This window comes from Melozone crissalis, unplaced genomic scaffold (assembly GCF_028551555.1).
Source record: "Melozone crissalis strain CALT ecotype California unplaced genomic scaffold, PUWL_Pcris_2 ptg000111l_1, whole genome shotgun sequence".
NCBI classification, from domain to species: Eukaryota; Metazoa; Chordata; class Aves; order Passeriformes; family Passerellidae; genus Melozone; species Melozone crissalis.
Window position 1 is genome coordinate 9,240,864 of NW_026535888.1, and position 19,080 is coordinate 9,259,943.

The 19,080-nt window shown below is 49.9% G+C and overlaps 1 protein-coding gene across 1 annotated transcript in view; it reads left to right on the forward strand.

The window, feature by feature from the left end:
* Positions 1-19,080, forward strand: part of EPHA10 (EPH receptor A10) — a 33,247-nt gene that overhangs the window by 11,165 nt on the left and 3,002 nt on the right. The window contains exons 4-13 of the mRNA XM_054292550.1: positions 1,838-1,993; positions 3,116-3,457; positions 9,158-9,282; positions 11,565-11,718; positions 13,112-13,220; positions 13,930-13,985; positions 14,725-14,850; positions 17,152-17,337; positions 18,206-18,267; positions 18,355-18,558. Of these exons, the coding sequence (XP_054148525.1) occupies positions 1,838-1,993; positions 3,116-3,457; positions 9,158-9,282; positions 11,565-11,718; positions 13,112-13,220; positions 13,930-13,985; positions 14,725-14,850; positions 17,152-17,337; positions 18,206-18,267; positions 18,355-18,558 (1,520 nt within the window). The remainder of the gene's footprint in view (positions 1-1,837; positions 1,994-3,115; positions 3,458-9,157; positions 9,283-11,564; positions 11,719-13,111; positions 13,221-13,929; positions 13,986-14,724; positions 14,851-17,151; positions 17,338-18,205; positions 18,268-18,354; positions 18,559-19,080) is intronic.

Genomic DNA, 19,080 nt, shown 5'->3' on the forward strand with positions numbered 1-19,080 from the left:
ATCCCCCAAAGAGCTGTCACATTCCCACTGCAGAAATAAGCAGTGTGAAACGACAGGGACACCTAAACCAGCTGGAGACCAAGAAAAACACTCGTAGGATGAGGTGGAAGAGGGTGGGAGTTTGTCTGAAAAAAGAAACAGAGACACACACATGATGCATGACATGTGCTGGGGGCACTTTTGTTCTTTTCAAGGGCAAGGTTTGGACAGCCAAGATAAAAAAAAAAATCAAATAAAGCTCATAGCTCCTTGTGGAACATACTCACATGTGGTGCCTGCTCCTGGGATGTGCAAATTGGGGCATTTTGTGGCATTATTAATGTCAGGCACTTCTGTAAACTTACTTCTGGCTGTTAGAAAACAGAGTGGGCTATTCTGAAAGACACTTCTAATTGGGAATGTTCAGTTTCCTGCCATGAGATGTCAGATTTGTGTGACAGGCACATCTGAGGGATGGGGTCTGGGTTTAGTGTTGGATCCCATCATGTTTGTAAACAGGATTGATTTTCCTGTCTGATTCAGTGATATTTCTGCCCTGTATTTCTGCCCTGTGTGGTGGTCAGTGCTGCCTAACTAAATGAAAAAGCACACTGTGTCTCCATTCTATGAATACACTACAAGTTTTTATTTTGTTTCTCAACTCTAAAGAGGGAACTGGAAATTTCAGGAGTAATTTTAACATTTGCTATTTTTTCCTGGTTTATCCAGCACCCTAGATAGGGAATGGCATTACTGTGAAAGTGCAGAGCTACAGAACCCAAATGGGTAAAACCAAGGGAATCTTTCTCTTTTGGTGCCAGGATCATGCAGGTGCTCAGGGAAAGCAGCTTAGAGGGTGGTGTCTGCTGGCCAGGGGCAGCAAAGGAGGCTGCCATGAGATGTCAGATCTGTGTGACAGGCACATCTGAGGGATGGGGTCTGGTTTTAGTGGTTGGATCCCATAGTGTTTGTCAACAGAACTGATTTTCCTGTTTCATGCAATGATATTTCTGCCCTGTGTGGTGGTCAGTGCTGCCTAACTAAATGAAAAAGCACACTGTGTCTCCATTCTATGAATACACTACTAGTTCTGATTTGGTTTCTCAACTCTAAAGAGGGAACTGGAAATTTTGGGAGTAATTTTAACATTTGCTATTTTTTCCTGGTTTATCCAGCACCCTAGACAGGGAATGACATTACTGTGAAAGTCAGTGCAGAGATACAGAACCCAAATGGGCAAAACCAGGGGACATCTTTCTTTATTGGTGCCAGGATCATGCAGGTGCTCAGGGAAAGCAGCTTAGAGGGCGGTGTCTGCTGGCCAGGGGCAGCAAAGGAGGCTGCCATGAGATGTCAGATCTGTGTGACAGGCACATCTGAGGGATAGGGTCTGGGTTTAGTGCTTGGATCCCATTGTGTTTGTCAACAGGATTGATTTTCCTGTCCTGTCTGATTCAGTGATATTTCTGCCCTGTGTGGTGGTCAGTGCTGCCTAACTAAATGAAAAAGCACACTGTGTCTCCATTCTATGAATACACTACTAGTTCTGATTTGGCTTCTCAGCTCTAAAGAGGGAACTGGAAATTTCAGGAGTGATTTTAACATTTGCTACTTTTTCCTGGTTTATCCAGCACCCTAGATAGGGAATGGCATTACTGTGAAAGTGCAGAGCTACAGAACCCAAATGGGTAAAACCAAGGGAATCTTTCTCTTTTGGTGCCAGGATCATGCAGGTGCTCAGGGAAAGCAGCTTAGAGGGTGGTGTCTGCAAAGGAGGCTCCAGGAAACAGGGAAATGCACTCATCAGACATGTCAATATTTGTGTGGCTCTCCCCTTAACAGCCTCTCTCTCTTTCAGCTTGCCTTCCAGGGTTTTACAAGCTCTCCCTCCGTCTCCCTCTGTGCTCTCCATGCCCTGAGCACAGCTTCACACATGAGGAAGCCTCCACCTTCTGTTTGTGCCAGACAAATTACTCCAGGTCTCCTTCAGACCCACCATCTGCCTCCTGCACACGTACGTCTCTGTCTGTCTGTCCAGGCACTGTCTGTCTGTCCAGGCATTCTGTCCGTCCTGCAGTGCCCAGGGCTGTGCCTGCCTGCTCTGTGTGCTCACCTCAGTCTGTGCTGGGGAGGGATGGAGGGGATGGAGGGGCTGTCCCTACAACCCAGACTGATGAGGCAGATGTGCAGTCAGGCTCACAGACTCCCTGATAAACTGGGGCACTGTCATTTAGTCACTATAATTCACAAGTTTTAATTAAATAGCCTCTAGTTAATTGGACTGGACTCCAGCTGCTCTGATGATGGATGCTGTCCAGCTGGCAGCACAGAGATGAGGAACCCTCCATGTCTGCTGAGCATGGCTGGGCAGTGTCTGACCTGGTTGGTGCTGCTCAGGGAGGTTCTGGATCCAGCCAGGTGCTCCTCACTGTGAGCTATGGCTGGTGGTGCACACACACCCCTGCAGCTGGCATCCTCTGTCCCACATCCCACTGTGCCTCTGTGTCCCCTCGTGCCACCCCTGGCTGTCCAGGACCTCTGTGTCCCTTTGTGCCACCCCTGGATATCCAGGACCTCCCTGTCCCCTCGTGCCACCCCTGCCTGTGGCTGTCCAGGACTGTCCCCCTGTGCTCTACCCCAAGTGCCTGCTCTGCTGCTCCCAGACAGAACCTTTAGGTTTGTGATGTGTTCCTCTTTGAGCCAGGTCTTATGAGCTCTCAGAGAAACCCATCACACCTGAGACAGCTCAGCTACCCTGAACGGCATAAAATTAGCAGCATGGCTTTTGAGGCAGTGTTGGAAACAGAAAAAGGTTTAATAAAAGGCAAAATGACAAAGCTCTAACAGAGAAAAACCGAGTCAGGTGTTGCAGGGGCAAGAGGTTCTTGCTCCCGCTAAAACACTCCACAAAAGTGATTATTTCCTTTGTTGAATTAGCTAAGTGGGAGCTCTTGGCCTCTGTCCAGTTGGGCAGCCCCAGGTCTGAGGTGAAGTCCCCAAGGTCCAAACTGCGAGAGGAACTTGTGGGCTTTATCCCTTTTGAAGCAGACAGAATAATTCAGTCGCTCCACCAACAGAGAGCACATTCCCATATGTTTACCCCAACACCTTTGCCCTGACCCTGTTTTCCTTGCAGGCCCCCCCTCAGCCCCCAGGAACCTGGTGTACAGCCTGCGCCAGAGCTCGCTGGTGCTGCACTGGAGCGCCCCGGCCGACGCGGGCGGCCGCAGCGACCTCACCTACAGCCTGTGGTGTGCCCGCTGCCCCGCGGGGCCACCAGGGCACTGCCAGCAGTGTGGCACCAGCGTGGGCTTCGTGCCACAGCAGACGGGGCTGGTGGAGCGCACGGCCACGCTGCTGAACCTGCTGCCCCACGTCACCTACACCATCCGCGTGCTGGCGCTGAACGGCGTCTCGGCCGTCAGCCCGCTGGGAGGGCAGCAGTATGCTGAGGTCAACGTGTCCACCGGGCACACAGGTAGGTGACACTGTTGGAATAATTACCGATATAGCTGGATGGGATGTGCTTGAGCTTGTCTGGCCTTGCTGCTGAACCAAACAGCAGCACTGTGGTGTTTCACCCCACAGACACTTTGGGCTGGCTGGGTGTGTGGTGTTTCACCCCACAGACACTTTTGGCTGGCTGGGTGTGTGGTGTTTCACCCCACAGACACTTTGGGCTGGCTGGGTGTGTGGTGTTTCACCCCACAGACACTTTGGGCTGGCTGGGTGCTGCAGCTGGGCCCGTGGGGACAAGTGCAGGCCTGCAGGAGCTCTGGTGGTGCTGGGATGGAGCTTCCCCCCATAACAGGGGCTGCTCCTCAGGTTTCCCTCTGGCAGAGAAGCTTTAAGGCGATGGTGAAGGAAAGGAGTCGGTTCTGATGGAGGGTTTGGATGCAGAGCTTTATTCTGGCCCACAGGCCTCTGAATGCAGCAACAGCTCCAACAGAACTCCCTGAGCCCGTGGTTGCTGCTCCTTTGAACCCCGGGGAGAGAGGCAGGGAAGGGGCAGGGAGCCACCAAGCAGGGACAGGAGGGGAGGGACAAAGGGACAAAGGACACCTGGATGGCCCAATGCCCCCAGGGGTAGAGGGCATCCTTTGGATCTGCCAATCACTCCATGCCCTTCTGGAATGCCAGGAGTGACAGACAGTGCTGGGAGGGGAAAGGAGAGGTGACTGGCACACCTGGGAGGGAATTATCACAGGAGGAACCCAAGGTTCTGGGGTAAACCCTGAAATCACAATGCAAGGGCACACATGGGGACAGCTCGCTGCTTTGCGCCCCTGTGGTTGCTTTGCTCTGGCATGTTGTGTCTGACACTCCTCTGGTAGGCAAGGTGTTGTTGGGGAGGATGAAACAGGAAAGCCTTATAAATATGATTGCCTGGCAAAAGATTTTGAGAATATGGAAACTATAAGTGAGATTGAAATGAGAGCAAGCTCTGAGATCCCTCGGTTACTGAACAACTGGAAAACAATGGCATGGCCAGCTGAAGGTGATCCCCTTCTGATCAAACAATCCCCTCTGCTTGCAGACAGGCCCAAGGCTCAGAGCAGACCCTGCCAGCTTGGCAGAAGGGGCCCAAAGAGGAGTTTTTAGGGTTTAAAATGTAACCCAGTGTGGTAATGTAATGATTCTTCTAGGCTGTATGGAAATGCTGTAGGATTTGTATCTTGTACTAGATTGGTTAGTGAGAATGAGAATATTCAGCACAGATAAGATTGATGGTATTGTGACGGGAACCTCGCTCTCTTACTTTCTCACCCTCTCATCCTCTCTCCCCCTCTCTTCTCTCGGGCCTGCTCTGAGCTGTGTTTGGCAGCTCCCAGCAGGGCCCTGCACCCAGGCCCTTTGCAATAAACCACAAGTTCCAGCCCTGGCTGCAGAGATCTCTGCTCTCTGCCCATCCCCACTGTCCTACCCCCATCGCTCCTACACAAGGAGTGAGCCTGGTGACAGCCTGAGATGTGAAGGGACAAGTCTGCTCTGAGATCTGGCTGCAGTTTGAATTTATAAATCAAAAAACCCCTTTCGATGAAGCAGCATTTCCAGCCCATTCATCAAAAAATCCTCCTTATAACAGATAATTCAAATGTTGGCTATCCTTCAGAAACAAAAAAATTGATTTCCCCTCTCTATCCTGCGCTGGTCTGTGACACAGTTCTTACTGTAACTGTCCCTTTCCATTTCCAGTTTGGCATTTCTGTTCCCTCAGGTAAAGGGAAGTGAGTGCCCATCCTGTGGACAGAGGGGTTGGCTCAGGAGTCCCTCCTGAGGTGTTGTCTGTGCCAAAGGACAGTCAGGTCCCTCCTGTGCTGTTGGCTCTGCTGAAGGACAGTCAGCTCTGGCTTGTCGTGTCCTTGTCCCTTCCTCGGCAGTTACATTATTAATTTGCATGAAAACCCTTTCCCAAGCCACACTTAATGGAGACAGATGATCCTCAGGTACCTCTTGGCAGGAAGCGGCCAACAATTTCATCTGAAGAGATTAAACTTTGATCTTGTTAGAAATAATTTCCCCACCACTTGATCAAATGTTTTTTTGTGCAGGTTGCTGCTTTCTCTTCCCTCATGGCATAATCCCTGTGGCTGCATTGGGGGATGCTGTGCTGCAGACTGCTCCTCAGCTGAGGTGTCACTCCTCATTAGGATCTTTGCTGTTCAAGGATGGATTTAGCTCTGGGAAGGTCTTCTGCCTCCTGAGCTCAGGCCAGGGGCACAGAGAACAGGCTGGGGTGTGGTAGGAAGCCATTCCTGCATCCTGGTGCAGGCAGAGGGACCTGGAGCTGCCCCCTTGCCTGGGCCCCCAGGTCTGAGCTGGCACAAGCTCAGGTGTGGGCAGTGAGTGCCCTGTTCTCTTAGGGAGCAAAGCAGCAAGTCAGAGATGCCAGCCCATGCCTTGGTGTAAGAGCCTGAATGAGAGATGTGGGACTCCAGGCTGTTCTCCAAAATGCAGTTTATTCCATCCAAGGTGTTACAGCAGACCAGGGTTGTGGGTGACAGAGCCTGTGCCCACAGCTGTCAGCTTTGGTTTTGGTTACAATACATTCTATACTTTTCTTTAGGTCCCAATGAATTCTATGCTTTTCTTTTGGTTACAAATGCATTATACACTTTTCTTTGCTGAGCATCTCAATACAGCAGAACCAATCTACACCTTAACTTTTATCTATAGCCTATCATAACTACTATAATTGCCATATTCATGTTACTATTCACCAATCACTAAAAGTCAGTACATTACAGTTTAAGCTAGAAGTTGGTTTTCAGTTTTCTTGCAGTGGAAAATTCTGAGACCTTTTTTCTGCTTGCAACTTTGCTGACTTGTTTGCCTGTGCTATCTTTCTGCTTGGTAAAAACATCTTCTTGTTTGGGGTGGGTTTATCCTTTGCTCTAAGCCATAAAAACCCCTTCTAACTAACACACCCTTTGCCTCCTTGGTTATCCAGTAAGACTCAGCAATTCTTTTCTTCTATATCAAAACTTGCTTTCTTTTCTATTCCTTCATCAGACTCTACATTCAAAAATCTTTCTGCTAAGCACACATATCTGTGAGACTTTCTTGTCAAACTTTCATCCTTCCCAACAGTCCTTGGCTGCTCAGAACAGCTTTTCCCCTGGGGAAGGGGGAAATCTCAGCCCCTTGCTCAATACCATGTAATCCTGAGGGAACTGAAATGCACGTCAAGAATGTGGATAATTAATCCTGTAATCTGCTCAAAATCAATGTCTCTTGTTGAGCTGTCAAGTCTCCAGATGCAGGTGGTGGCTGGGAATTACCCAAGCAGCTGAGGCTTGGAAGTTTCTTGGAACACTGACAGTTTTTATTGCTGGGGCTGCCCTGCCCTGGCTCCTCTTGCCTCTGCACCATTGGCAGGGGGTGACAGTGATGATTAACCCATTCCTATCAGCAAAAAATGGGAGAACTGAGGAGAAGCTTGTCTCCTGAGCTCTGTCTGCTGATAAGCAGGTTCAGAGGAAAAATTAAACAAGAAACAAGACCTTATTTAGCTGTCAGAGCCTGCTCCTCTAATCCAGCTCCGTGCTGTCCTTCCCCTCCAGCACTCACCAGAGGGAATTGTCCATCGCTCCTTGTAATTGCAGCCAAAAGAAGAGATGCAATTTAGTCTGCAGGTGGCAAAATTAATACTGTGTTTTTTCTAATCTGTGCCCAGCATGAGACTAAATAAAAGCGTTTGAGGAGTGAGGGGAACTGTTTGCCTGCAGGAGTGGAGCTGCATTAGCCATGTAAATATGCACTCCAGGCCACTGTCATTTGTATTCCCGGCAGGAATACAAGGCTCCTGCCTTAAAGAGCTTTTAAATCTGCTGCTGATTAATAATGCAGCCAGTGCCAGAATGCATCCTCCTTCCTGAGGCTGGAGAAGGGGGTTGAGCTGGATTTGGTCCTCCAAAGCAGATTTGCCTGTGTGTGCCTAGGGCTGACTCAGTCACCGTGGGGCAGTGGGGCTGCGGGATGAGCCAGCTCTGGGGCAAATGTCTGAGCTCCTGGGGTTTTTGCTCTGAAAAGATGCCTCTTGATGGTGAGGCAGCTTCTCTGCTTTGGAATGGAGATATCTGAGGCATGTTCAGTGTTGGGATTTTAGTAACTGGTGAGGGAAGGGAGAGGTAGCTCTATCTGCACAATCAGGGTGATTTGATGTTTGTGCCCAAGTGCAGCCGTTGGGTGCAGTGAGTTGTTCTGGGGAAGGACACAGTGCCACATGCAGTTTTATGCCTGTTCTGCTGTAGTTTTATGCCTGTTCTGCTGTAGTTTTATGCCTGTTCTGCTGCTACCCTGCTTAATCAACAGGAGAAAACCCACGTACAGGGGAATGGAGTTTATAAAATCAGGCAGAGTGGTGAATAATTTAATGTTTGCTTTTTCAAATAGAGGCAATGATAGGAGAGCTTAAAATATTGATGGGAAACACATTTTTTTCTTCACAGTGTGAAATGCTTTATAGCCTGTGTGATTTTCTTTAATGTTTTTTAAACATGTTTGAGGCTGGCACCTGCTTTTCTGTCATGTACCAGGGGCTCTGCTCTAAATTACATCTGTGAGTAGAGGATTTTTCCTGATGACTTTGCTAACAGTCAGGACCACGCAGTCAGATCTCTCCAGTCCATTTCCAGGACTCAGAGACACAGGAGGGCAGCTGGATGATATTTTATTGATGGGGATCATACAACACAGTAAGGAGCACTTAGCTTATCTCACAGGAGCAGGACCCAAGGCAGGTGTTGGGTATAATGTTGGATTATGTCCCACACCCAGAGGGAGCTGTGTGTGGGCCATGGAGCTGCACAGGAGCCCCTTTGACTCCTCTCACAGGGAGCCAAAGTGACTTGGAATCAAGGAGCAAATCACCATGAATAAAACATCATGAGAGCTTTTTATTTCAGCAAAGATTAATGAGTTAAGTAATAAATACAAAATTTCATGGATATTTAAGTTTACTTTCTAGGGACTTGTTCCTCTCCATGGGAGTCTTGGTGGGACAGAGACAGGTCCAGTGAATATCCTGATTTGATGGGAAGTAGGACAAGCTGGAAACACCCTGTGCAGCTTTTGCTGTGCCTGAGGGCTGTGAGCTGCTGCCTGCATAGTCTGGGGACTTGTTTGGAGCCAAACCTGGTTAAAATGGGAATATTGACAAGTGCATCTTGCAGTGGATGAACTAAATGGATGCATGCATGCTGGGGAGGGAGTTTGTGCTGACCAGAAACACAACACAGGCAGCTCCTGAGGCAGTGCCTGCTCTCAGAGCAGGGGTCAAACCCTCCGCAGTCCAGGGTAGTTCTGGTGTGAGGTGGTTCAGGGCTGTGTCCCACCAGCCCTCCTGATCAAAGATTGTGTTTTGCCTTTCCCAGACATCCTCAGCAGGGTTCAGAGCGCAGGACAGAGCCCATCCTCACTCCAGCAGCACTAAGCGTAGAGGATGCTGTTGGGATTTTTGCCAGATTTCCATTGCAAGCTGCCCATGGATTACAAAGCTGTTGTGTTTTACCACCAGCTTCTCCCACTGAATGGCCACCAACTCATCCTGGACCTATTCCAGCCCTGATTCAGAGAGAGGGGACTGGTGTCTGCAGAAACTGCACACTCTGTGTAAGTGAAATGTTTTACTGGAGCAGCCCCTCAGTCAGTGCCCTTTTCCTCTCTGCATTTCCAGAACCAGCTCCTGTCACTGACATCCGCACAGACAGAGTGGAGCAGAAGAGTGTCACCCTGTCCTGGCAGGAGCCAGGCCTGCTCACTGCCAATGGCACCGAGTACGAGGTCAAGTACTTTGAGAAGGTGAGCTCTGGGTGTGGGAGTCCTTAAAATCACAGGGCTTTGGGAAAGCTGCAAAAGGCAGCCTCAGAAACAGCAGAACTGTGATTGGAGCTAAGCAGAAGCCATGAGATTGGTCAGCAGAAAAATTATGTGAGAATAGAAAGGGACGGACAAATAGAACAATGGTCTGGGTATTAATGCTTAAGGAGTTAGTATTAAGGAGTATTAAGTATTAAGGAGTCTGGAATAACTCCTTAACCTGCAGAAAAGTATATCTAGTGAGATATTAGGAAGTTCTAAGCTTAATAATGGAGCTCTGTGCATTGTGTTTTAAGGCTTACAAGCAGGTATTGTATTTGAAATAAGCAAGCATTGTTTTAACCAAAGGTACATGTGCTTGTGGTGGTTAGATAGAACTACTGTCAATGTGCTTTCACTTTGTGTGATTGGTCAAAACACTTTTAAAATGAGTTGTAACATTGAGTTCTTTGTCTGCTGCCTGGGATGTGAGCTGGTGGCATCTTCCCATTGACATAATCATGTAATGAGACTGATGCTGGAAAATAAAACAGCTCAAGGCTGTTCCCCAGCAGTCCCACCCTGTTTGTGATTTGTCCAAATTCGTACATATTGCCTGGCTGGCAATACTGGGCACTGCCATGGGCTCTGCTTGTGCCGCTGGCTTTGTGCCCTTCCCCTGCCCCCTCAGGAACAGGGGTGCTGTGTGTGCCCATCCATCTGTGACTGACACCACAGTGGTTCCTACATCCTGGAGGAGATGCTCTCTGTACTCCCAGCCTGCTCTCCAGGACAGTGTTGGACCTTGTGCTCTGCAGTGGTTTAAGACTGAGAGCCACAAACCTGTGACTGTGGGTGGCCCTTCTACATGGGAAATATTTTCATGACAGTTTCTTGATTTTAAAAACTGCTGCTGTTTGACAGGTGCAGTAGGTTGGGGATTTTAGGAGAAATACCAGTGGGCAGAGCAGGGACAAAGCTCTAAATGAAAATGAATGCAGTTTATGACACAGTTCTGCAAATTACCTTATCTGCGTGTGCTCAGGCTCGTTCTGGAGCTGATGGTGTGTCAGGCACACTGTGCAGGTGACATGTCAGCATTCTGTATTTAGAAACAAGCTACCCTGAAGCTGATTCATATTAATGTGATTTGCAGCATCTGATAGATTTGAGAGGAGGGATCTGTGGAGGAGGGCAAATGCTGGAGCCCAAGACAATAATTCCTGTGCAAATGGGCTGCAGCAACATGATACTTGGGGTATGAAATGAGGAACCTTCCTCCTTGAGTAGAGAATTTAAATTCAGTTTAGCAGTTATTCACTGAAATGAGCCTCCTGATGCTGACATGGATATCAGCTTAGTTCCTAATCTTTGCTTTTAAAGCTTTTGTTTTTACTGTGAAGATTCAAAGGGGGAAACATATCAAATTGAAACACATTTGGTAGTGATGTGAGCAGTGCAGGGAGTGGCTGCTGCTCATGCCCATGCCAGACTGTGGGGCTGGGACACTGAACTGTGGGGCTGGGACACTGAACTGTGGGGTTGGGACAGTGAACTGTGGGGCTGGGACACTGCCTGTGCTGAACTGTGGGGCTGTGGGACACTGAACTGTGGGGCTGGGACACTGAACTGTGGGGCTGGGACACTGAACTGTGTGGTTGGGACACTGAACTGTGGGGCTGGGACACTGAATTGTGGGGTTGGGACACTGAACTGTGTGGTTGGGACACTGCCTATGCTGAATTGTGGGGCTGTGGGACATTGAACTGTGGGGCTGGGTCACTGAACTGTGCTGAAATGTGGGACTGTGGGACTCTGCCAGTGCTGGACAATGGGGTTGGGACACTGCCTGTGCTGAATTGTGGGGTGGGGACACTGAACTGTGGGTCTGGGGTGCCCCTTGGGGCTGCACCTGCCATTCACCAATCCCCACAGATTTGCTCCAGTCCTCAGCAGCTGCAGCAGGGGAGCAGGGCAGGGCTGGGCAGCGCTGCTGGCTGCTGCCACAGCTGGGCCTGGCATGGGCAAGTTGCCATGAGGGGTGGCACAGCTGCTCCCCACCACCCCATTTTCTACCTTCATGTCCTCACAGCACCATCCATCTCCATCTGCCGTCTCCTGTGACCTTCCCATGTAATTTCTGTTGATCAGACAGGCAGTGAATGTATTGTTTCTTTTGGAGGCTGTCCTGACAGGGCCCAGAACTGAGGACCGGACTGTGCCATGCTGGCTCTGTGTCACAGCTGTCAGTCCAGCTCCATCTCAGGTATCTCATTATTTCACAGGATCAGAGAGATCAAAGCTACTCAACTGTGAAAACCACATCAACGGCCGTGACAGTCAATAACCTGAAGCCTGGTACCCTCTACATTTTCCAAATCAGAACATCTTCCTCTCCAGACTACAACCCTGGCATTGAAGTGGAGACACTGGCAGAGTGTAAGTGCAGCAGGGCTCTGAGCTGAGCCCTGGGGAGGCTGTGCCTGCAGCTCATGCTCCTGGTTTCATGGAGCAGCCCTTGATGCTCTGGTTTTGCTGCTCCAGGTCTAAGGGTCACTGCTGCCCAGGAATTTGCTTCCCCTTGCATTTTCCCATCAGATTTTGATGAGGTTGGTCCTGCCTGTGCTGGGGGAGCCTTTCCTGGCTCTTCTCAGTGAAGAGTCAATGAGGGCAGCTGCTCTCTGGCTCCTTTCTCATGAGGAGGCTGGGACAGGCTCTGCTCTTTGGCTGAGCTTGCCCAAACCCACGCTTAGCTCATGGCTGCTCCCTGCTGCTGTCCTGGCTCAGGAGGCGCTTGGCTTGCCTGCTCCTTGGCTCAGGGCAGCCAGCAGCAGTGTTATCTGCTGAGACTTCTCCTTTTAAATTCCCATTCATAACTCTGGTCCAAAAGCATCTTATTTCACTGAGAGAGGGCTGGAGGGATGTTGGGCTTCAGCACAATCCCCCACGCTGGCTGGAAGAGCAAGGCTGAGCTGGCTGGCTCAGAACAGCTCCCACAGATTGTGTTTAACAGGGCTTTAAATTGCCTTCATTTGCCACACAGAAGACATTTCAGAATTAATTGAAGCCAATAAAAATTTTATAGAGAATGTAGTAGCTATCTAATACCCCTGTTTGCAAAAGCAGGAGGAAAAGGGATTAATGTGATGAAAGAAAACTATTTGTGAGGCCATAAATTTTGATATGTTCCTCTGATAAACAGGATTCTTCCTCAGCTCTGATTCCCAGCACCAGGAGCTGGTGCAGCAGTGCTGGGCTGCTCTGTCTGCAGTGCCCAGCATGTTGGACTGATCCCACCAGCCTGAGCTCTTAAAGCTGAACCATGTCACAGACTTGTTTTCTGAAAAATCCTTTCCTTAGGATTTTTTCTCCTGAGAAGCTGAGAGGCCTCAGGAACAAAATGTAAACATTGATTATCTGATGCTGTGGAATGCAACAGGTGCATCTGTGATTGGGCTCATAGAGTTGTTTTTAATTAATGGCCAATCACAGCCCACCTGGCTCAGACTCTCTGTCCAAGACACAAGCCTTTGTTATTCATTCCTTCTTTTTCTATGATGAAATAATTTCTTCTATTCTTTTAGTATAGTTTTAATATAATATATATCATAAAATAATAAACCAAGCCTTCTGAAACATGGAGTCAGATCCTCATCTCTTCCCTCATCCTCGGACCCCTGTGAACACGGTCACAGAACCAGAACATGAATTGTTGTGAGGATGGTGAAAAAAGCAGCCAAACTCCCACAGCTCTTCTGGCCATGGGAGCAGTGAGCAATGCAGCTGCTCTCCTCAAACCTGGCTGATGAGTGGCTCTGCTTCCCCCCTGCAGTGACAGTGGCCTCCAGTGAGCAGAGCCCCGTGCTCATCATCGCCGTGGTGGCCATCGTGGGGCTGACGGTGCTGCTGTCCCTGGTGCTCGGTGTCATGGTCTGGAGGAGGTGAGCAGGGCCAGCTATGGTCCAGGGGGGTTTGAGCTGGGGTGAGGAGCTACTGCCCAGGTGCTGCTGGGCTCTTGGAGTCTCTGTGGTCAGGATGACCCTGAGATACCTTAGAGAGTCTTTTTCCCAGCCCAGCAGCTGAAGAAGGAGTCAGGATTCTTCTGTTCTGCTTTTCAAGGTTGTTTATTTTCTCTTATCTATAACATTCTTTCTCTGACCTGCTGAGGTCTGTCTGGCAGGTCAGGTTGTGGCACAGTCCCTGCCCTTGGGGTGGTGTTAGCTTTTTATACTAAAAACTACGTGTACTTTATTTACAATAATTTTCCAATACCTATCCCCTATGTTAGACACTCTGTCTCTACTCTAAACCAATCCAGAATTGTCACCATCACAGCAGAAGATGGAGGTTAAGAAGAAGCAGGAGGAAGGACAGGACATGCCCAGATTCCTCCATCTTGCCTCCTGAACCCCCATTCTAAATCCCCAAAATTCTACTTTTTCACCCTGTGATAAATTTACTTACATTCTATTCAAACTCTTGTGGCTTGTAGCTCCTCACACAAAGTTGATAATTGTTTCCATGGGTTTAAATCGAAGGCACAGGTGGTTTTGACTCTGTGCCAAGGTCTCTGAGCCCCCTGTCAGGGTTTTGAGTCCTCCAGAGGAATGTCCTGGGTTCTGACACTGAGCATCTCCATTCTCTTTGCAGGCAGTGTGGGTACAGCAAAGCCAGCCAGGATGGGGATGAGGAGCTGTACTTCCACTGTAAGTGGCACCAGCTGTCACAGCCAGTGTGACTGTGGGGATCCCTGATTTATCCCTGATTTTTCATTGTTCATAACCAACCAAAGCAACCCTGAGCCCTCACTTTTGAAGTGCTGTCACCCTGGGTTATCCCAGAGCAGGGGCCAGCACAGCAAGGCTCTCTGAGGAGCTCCATGTGCCAGTGTCTGTCCTGGCTGCATGGGAGTCACTGTGTGCCAGAGGAAATGGGGACACTTGCAGCTTCCATGGGGTGTGTAAATTATTGTCAGCTTCTCAAGCAAACAGTTTTGTTTTCTGGGGCTACTCTGGATTATTGAGCAGCAATAATTTTACAGTTGTCAGAGGGAATTCAGATGTAGGGACTGATGAGTTTATTTGATTCCAAGCCTATGGAGTGCACACATGCTTTTCTGTTCCCCAGAGCACCTCAGAAGGAGAAGAGCCTGCCTTGACCATTCCACTTGGCTTTGGAGGGTGGGAGCTTCACTGGAGCAGAGGGGCTGCTCTCCTTTACCCAAGAGTTGTGGTAATGGAGCAGAGCAGTTGGATTCACTCAATCCTAAAAAAAAAAAAATCTTAGAAACCTTAGAACTGAGTCTTTTGCTTTGCTTATAGAAAGGTGGCACATTGGTTTTGCCCACAGACCAGGAGATGGATGAGCTGGGATGGTGTTTCCCAGGATGGGTGGGTGGAAGTTCTGCTGAGCCCCTCTCCCCTGCCCTTTCTGCCTTTCCTGCAGTTAAAATTCCAACCAGGAGGACATACATTGACCCCAGCACCTGCGAGGACCCCATGCAGGCTGTGCACCTCTTTGCCAAGGAACTGGACAATGCCAGCATCAAAATTGAGAGGATTATCAAGACAGGCAAGTTCCAGGGGTGGTGGCTGTGCTGGTGTGCTCCCCCTTCCACAGGGCCATGGCAGTCCTGGGGTTACCCACCTGCAGCACAGGAATTTATCCAGTGAGGGTTTTATCCTGAAGCTTTGTTCCTCATTCCTGGTGTTTTCCTGAGGCACTGAGCACAGCCAAGCCACGCAGAGCAGAAAGCATCAGCAATTATCTGCATCTGGGCAGTTTGACAGCAGCATGAAAACTATTTATAAATACGTGAACCTAATGATTTATCGATTTTCATCAACTTCACTGCCTAAAACTTAAAAGCAAATTAAAATCCCCTGACTGGACCCTGGAGCCTTAATGGCTGCTGTGTGCCAGAATGTGGGAAACGTGATCATTCTTTGTCATTTGTTTTCCTAAAGATAAATTCAGCTGTAGCAGCAGCAGAGGTGGAGGAAGGGAGGAGGGAGGGCTTTGCCTGCAGCTGAAGGACAGTGTTGAAGGGGAGAGGACACTGAAGAGGGGATGAGGTTGCCTCTGAACTGCAGGGTGGAGCAGCTCAGAGGAGCCCCATGTACCTTTCATGAGCAAATTGGTGTTCGAAAAATCAAGAAAGAAATTAGTAAGGAAGACATTTAAATCTAAGGAATTTGGGTGTGTGTTTGTCTTACTGCTGACCTAACAATAACCTGATTTCCAAATCAATAAAGCTGCTCATAGCTACATGCTTTTTGCTGTCAAGCCAATACTGGTTTTTTATCTTGGGAATTCTGTAGCTCCTGTTGTGGAGCACATGGCTGTGCAGTGGGATGTTCTTCCTCAAGGATTGCAGGAACCCTCCCTCACAGCCCTGCTGTGTCCAGCTCTGTGGGAAGCAGACCAGGAGGCAGAACCAGCCAGGCCCAGAGCATCACCTTGATGATTACTCCTCCTCTCATGGGCTAAAACACAATATGCACTGGGGCAGAGCATGGAGAGAACACTGAGAGGCTCTGGAGGTGCCTGAGGGTCAGCAGCTTCCATGGGGTGTATAAATTATTGTCTTATGATCACAAGCAGCCTTGTTTTCTGAGGCTACTCTGGATTGTTGAGCAGCCATAATTTTACAGACAACAGTTGTAAGACTATTGGAATTTAACAATATAGCTGGACAGGACGTGCCTGAGCTTGTCTGGCCCTTGGTGCTGAACCCAATAGTGGCACTGTGGTGTTTGACCCCACAGACACTTTTGGCGGCTGGGTGTGTGGTGTTTCACCCCACAGACACTTTGGGCTGGCTGGGTGTGTGGTGTTTCACCCCACAGACACTTTGGGCTGGCTGGGTGTGTGGTGTTTCACCCCACAGACACTTTGGGCTGGCTGGGTGCTGCAGCTGGGCCCGTGGGGACAAGTGCAGGCCTGCAGGAGCTCTGGTGGTGCTGGGATGGAGCTTCCCCCCATAACAGGGGCTGCTCCTCAGGTTTCCCTCTGGCAGAGAAGCTTTGAGGCGATGGTGAAGGAAAGGAGTCGGTTCTGATGGAGGGTTTGGATGCAGAGCTTTATTCTGGCCCACAGGCCTCTGAATGCAGCAGCAGCTCCAACAGAACTCCCTGAGCCCGTGGTTGCTGCTCCTTTGAACCCCGGGGAGAGGGGCAGGGAAGGGGCAGGGAGCCACCAAGCAGGGACAGGAGGGGAGGGACAAAGGGACAAAGGGACAAAGGACACCTGGATGGCCCAATGCCCCCCAGGGGTAGAGGGCATCCTTTGGATCTGCCAATCACTCGATGCCCTTCTGGAATGCCAGGATTGACAGTGCTGGGAGGGGAAAGGAGAGGTGACTGACACACCTGGGAGGGAATTATCAGGGGAGGGACCCGAGGTTCTGGGGTAAACCCTGAAATCATACCACAACATAAGAGGGAATTCAGATTTTGGGACTGATGAGTTTATTTGATTCCTAGGAGTGAGCTAGTGGTAAAGACTAGTTTTGCCTGGGGGTTCATTAGCAGGGGAAGGAGTTGAACCATCATTTTCGGGGTATGGGCCCAATAGGTTGTTTAGCTGACCCTACTAGAAAGTAATATAAAAGAAGTACGGAGGGTTTTGATTCCTGTAGTGTAGGTTCAATTCCTGCTTTTCTAAGTACTAGGAAATGAGAAGGCTGGTATACCTCCATGTTCACTTTATCAAAGTGACCCTTAGTGTTCAGGCACATTTCCAGTAGGGCCTTAGGTAAGGAGGTAGGCCTGCGTAGGTAGGCTCCCACACATGCACAGAACTCAGGATGGCCTGGTGTGAGTGCAATCAGTCCTTCCAGGGATGTAGTTAACCCATTTCTCTGCCATGCAGGAGAATTTGGGGAGGTGTGCCGGGGGTGCCTGAAGCTGCCCAGCAAGCGCGAGCTGCCGGTGGCCATCCGCACGCTGAGGGCCGGCTGCTCCGAGAAAAAGCAGCGCTCCTTCCTGGCCCAGGCCTGCACCATGGGCCAGTTCGACCACTCCAACGTCATCCGCCTGGAGGGGGTCATCACCAGAGGTACATTTATTGGAATATTTACCAATATAGCCGGATGGGACATGCCTGAGATGGTCTGGCCTTGCTGCTGAACCAAACAGCGGCCCTGTGGTGTTTCAGCCCACAGACACTTTTGGCTGGCTGGGTGTGTGGTGTTTCAGCCCACAGACACTTTTGGCTGGCTGGGTGTGTGGTGTTTCACCCCACAGACACTTTGGGCTGGGTGTGTGTGTGGTGTTTCACCCCACAGACACTTTGGGCTGGCTGGGTGTGTGGTGTTTCACCCCACAGACACTTTGGGCTGGCTGGGTGCTGCAGCTGGGCCCGTGGGGACAAGTGCAGGCCTGCAGGAGCTCTGGTGGTGCTGGGATGGAGCTTCCCCCCATAACAGGGGCTGGCCCTCAGGTTTCCCTCTGGCAGAGAAGCTTTAAGGCGCTGGTGAAGGAAAGGAGTTGGTTCTGATGGAGGGTTTGGATCCAGAGACTGCTCTGACTGCTGCAGCTCTCTCCCATGTGTGTGCAGAGCCAGGGTATGGATGTGATAGTTAAATGGATATTTGTGTAAATCCAAAGAAACTAGAGCATGTGAGCTGATTCTAACCCTAAAAACTAGGGTTTTTATAAGGAAAGGAAGTTCTGGCTGAGCTGGTTGCTTTTGCTTTCACTGGGCTGTGCTGTCCTTTGTGATTCAGAGCTTCTGATACTGGGATCTGTTCCCAGCTGGAAATGGCAGGGAAGCCTTGACCTAGTGCTCATTTTAACTTGGCTGAGATAACATCCTTATCTCCCCCAAAAGCCAGGCAGTGCAGGAGTTGGCACCTGGATTTGTAACCCCTGCAGGGTCTGAGTGATGGCAGCACTGACACCGTGCTGTTTGTCTGTCTGTGCAGGGAGCACCATGATGATAGTGATGGAGTACATGGGGAATGGCCTGCTGGACGCCTTCCTCAGGGTGAGTACTGGGGTCTCTGCCCAGCTTGGACTCTCCTGGCCGTGTTCCCATGTCTGCCCTTTGGCTTTTCCTCCTCTGCTTTCACAGAAACACGAGGGGCAGCTGACGGGCACGCAGCTCATCTGCATGCTGCAGGGCATTGCCTCTGGCATGGCATACCTGGCAGAGATGGGCTATGTGCACAAGAGCCTGGCTGCCCACAAGGTCCTCGTCAGCAGCAGCCTGGCATGCAAGATCACAGGGTTCAGACAGCCACAGGAAGACAAGATGGAAACCATCTTCTCCACCATGGTGAGCTGCATTTCCACATTCTGTTGTCAGCACTTTTCCTAGGCTCCCATCTCCTTCAAGTATGAGCAGGGATTCTGCACCTTGGGCTTCTTTCTCAGGTGGAAATCCAATGTGTTTGGTCAGGGACCTTCACAGCACCATGCCTGCTCTGCCCACAACCCTGCTGCACAAATCAGGGCAGAGGGACTTGTGTTTGTACAGCTGTGAGGTGGTTTTCCTTAAATATCAGTGACAAAATGCCATCAGCTCTTCCTGGGGACATCCTCCCCCTCCATTAATATTTCAGGACTCACACTCCAGTGTAGCATACAGTTGCAGTGACATTTTAAACAAATTGAGGAAAAAGTTTTCTCTTAGCACTAAATGTGCTCCTGGCACACGGATTTGCTCAGTGTCCACCCTGTGATGCCAGGTAGGGCACGATGAACACGTGAATGCCTACCTGGGAATTGCCAGCCTTGGCCACATCCTGCTGGGCTCTCAGAAGGTTGCAGTTTATTGCAGCCCCTAGATATTTGAAAA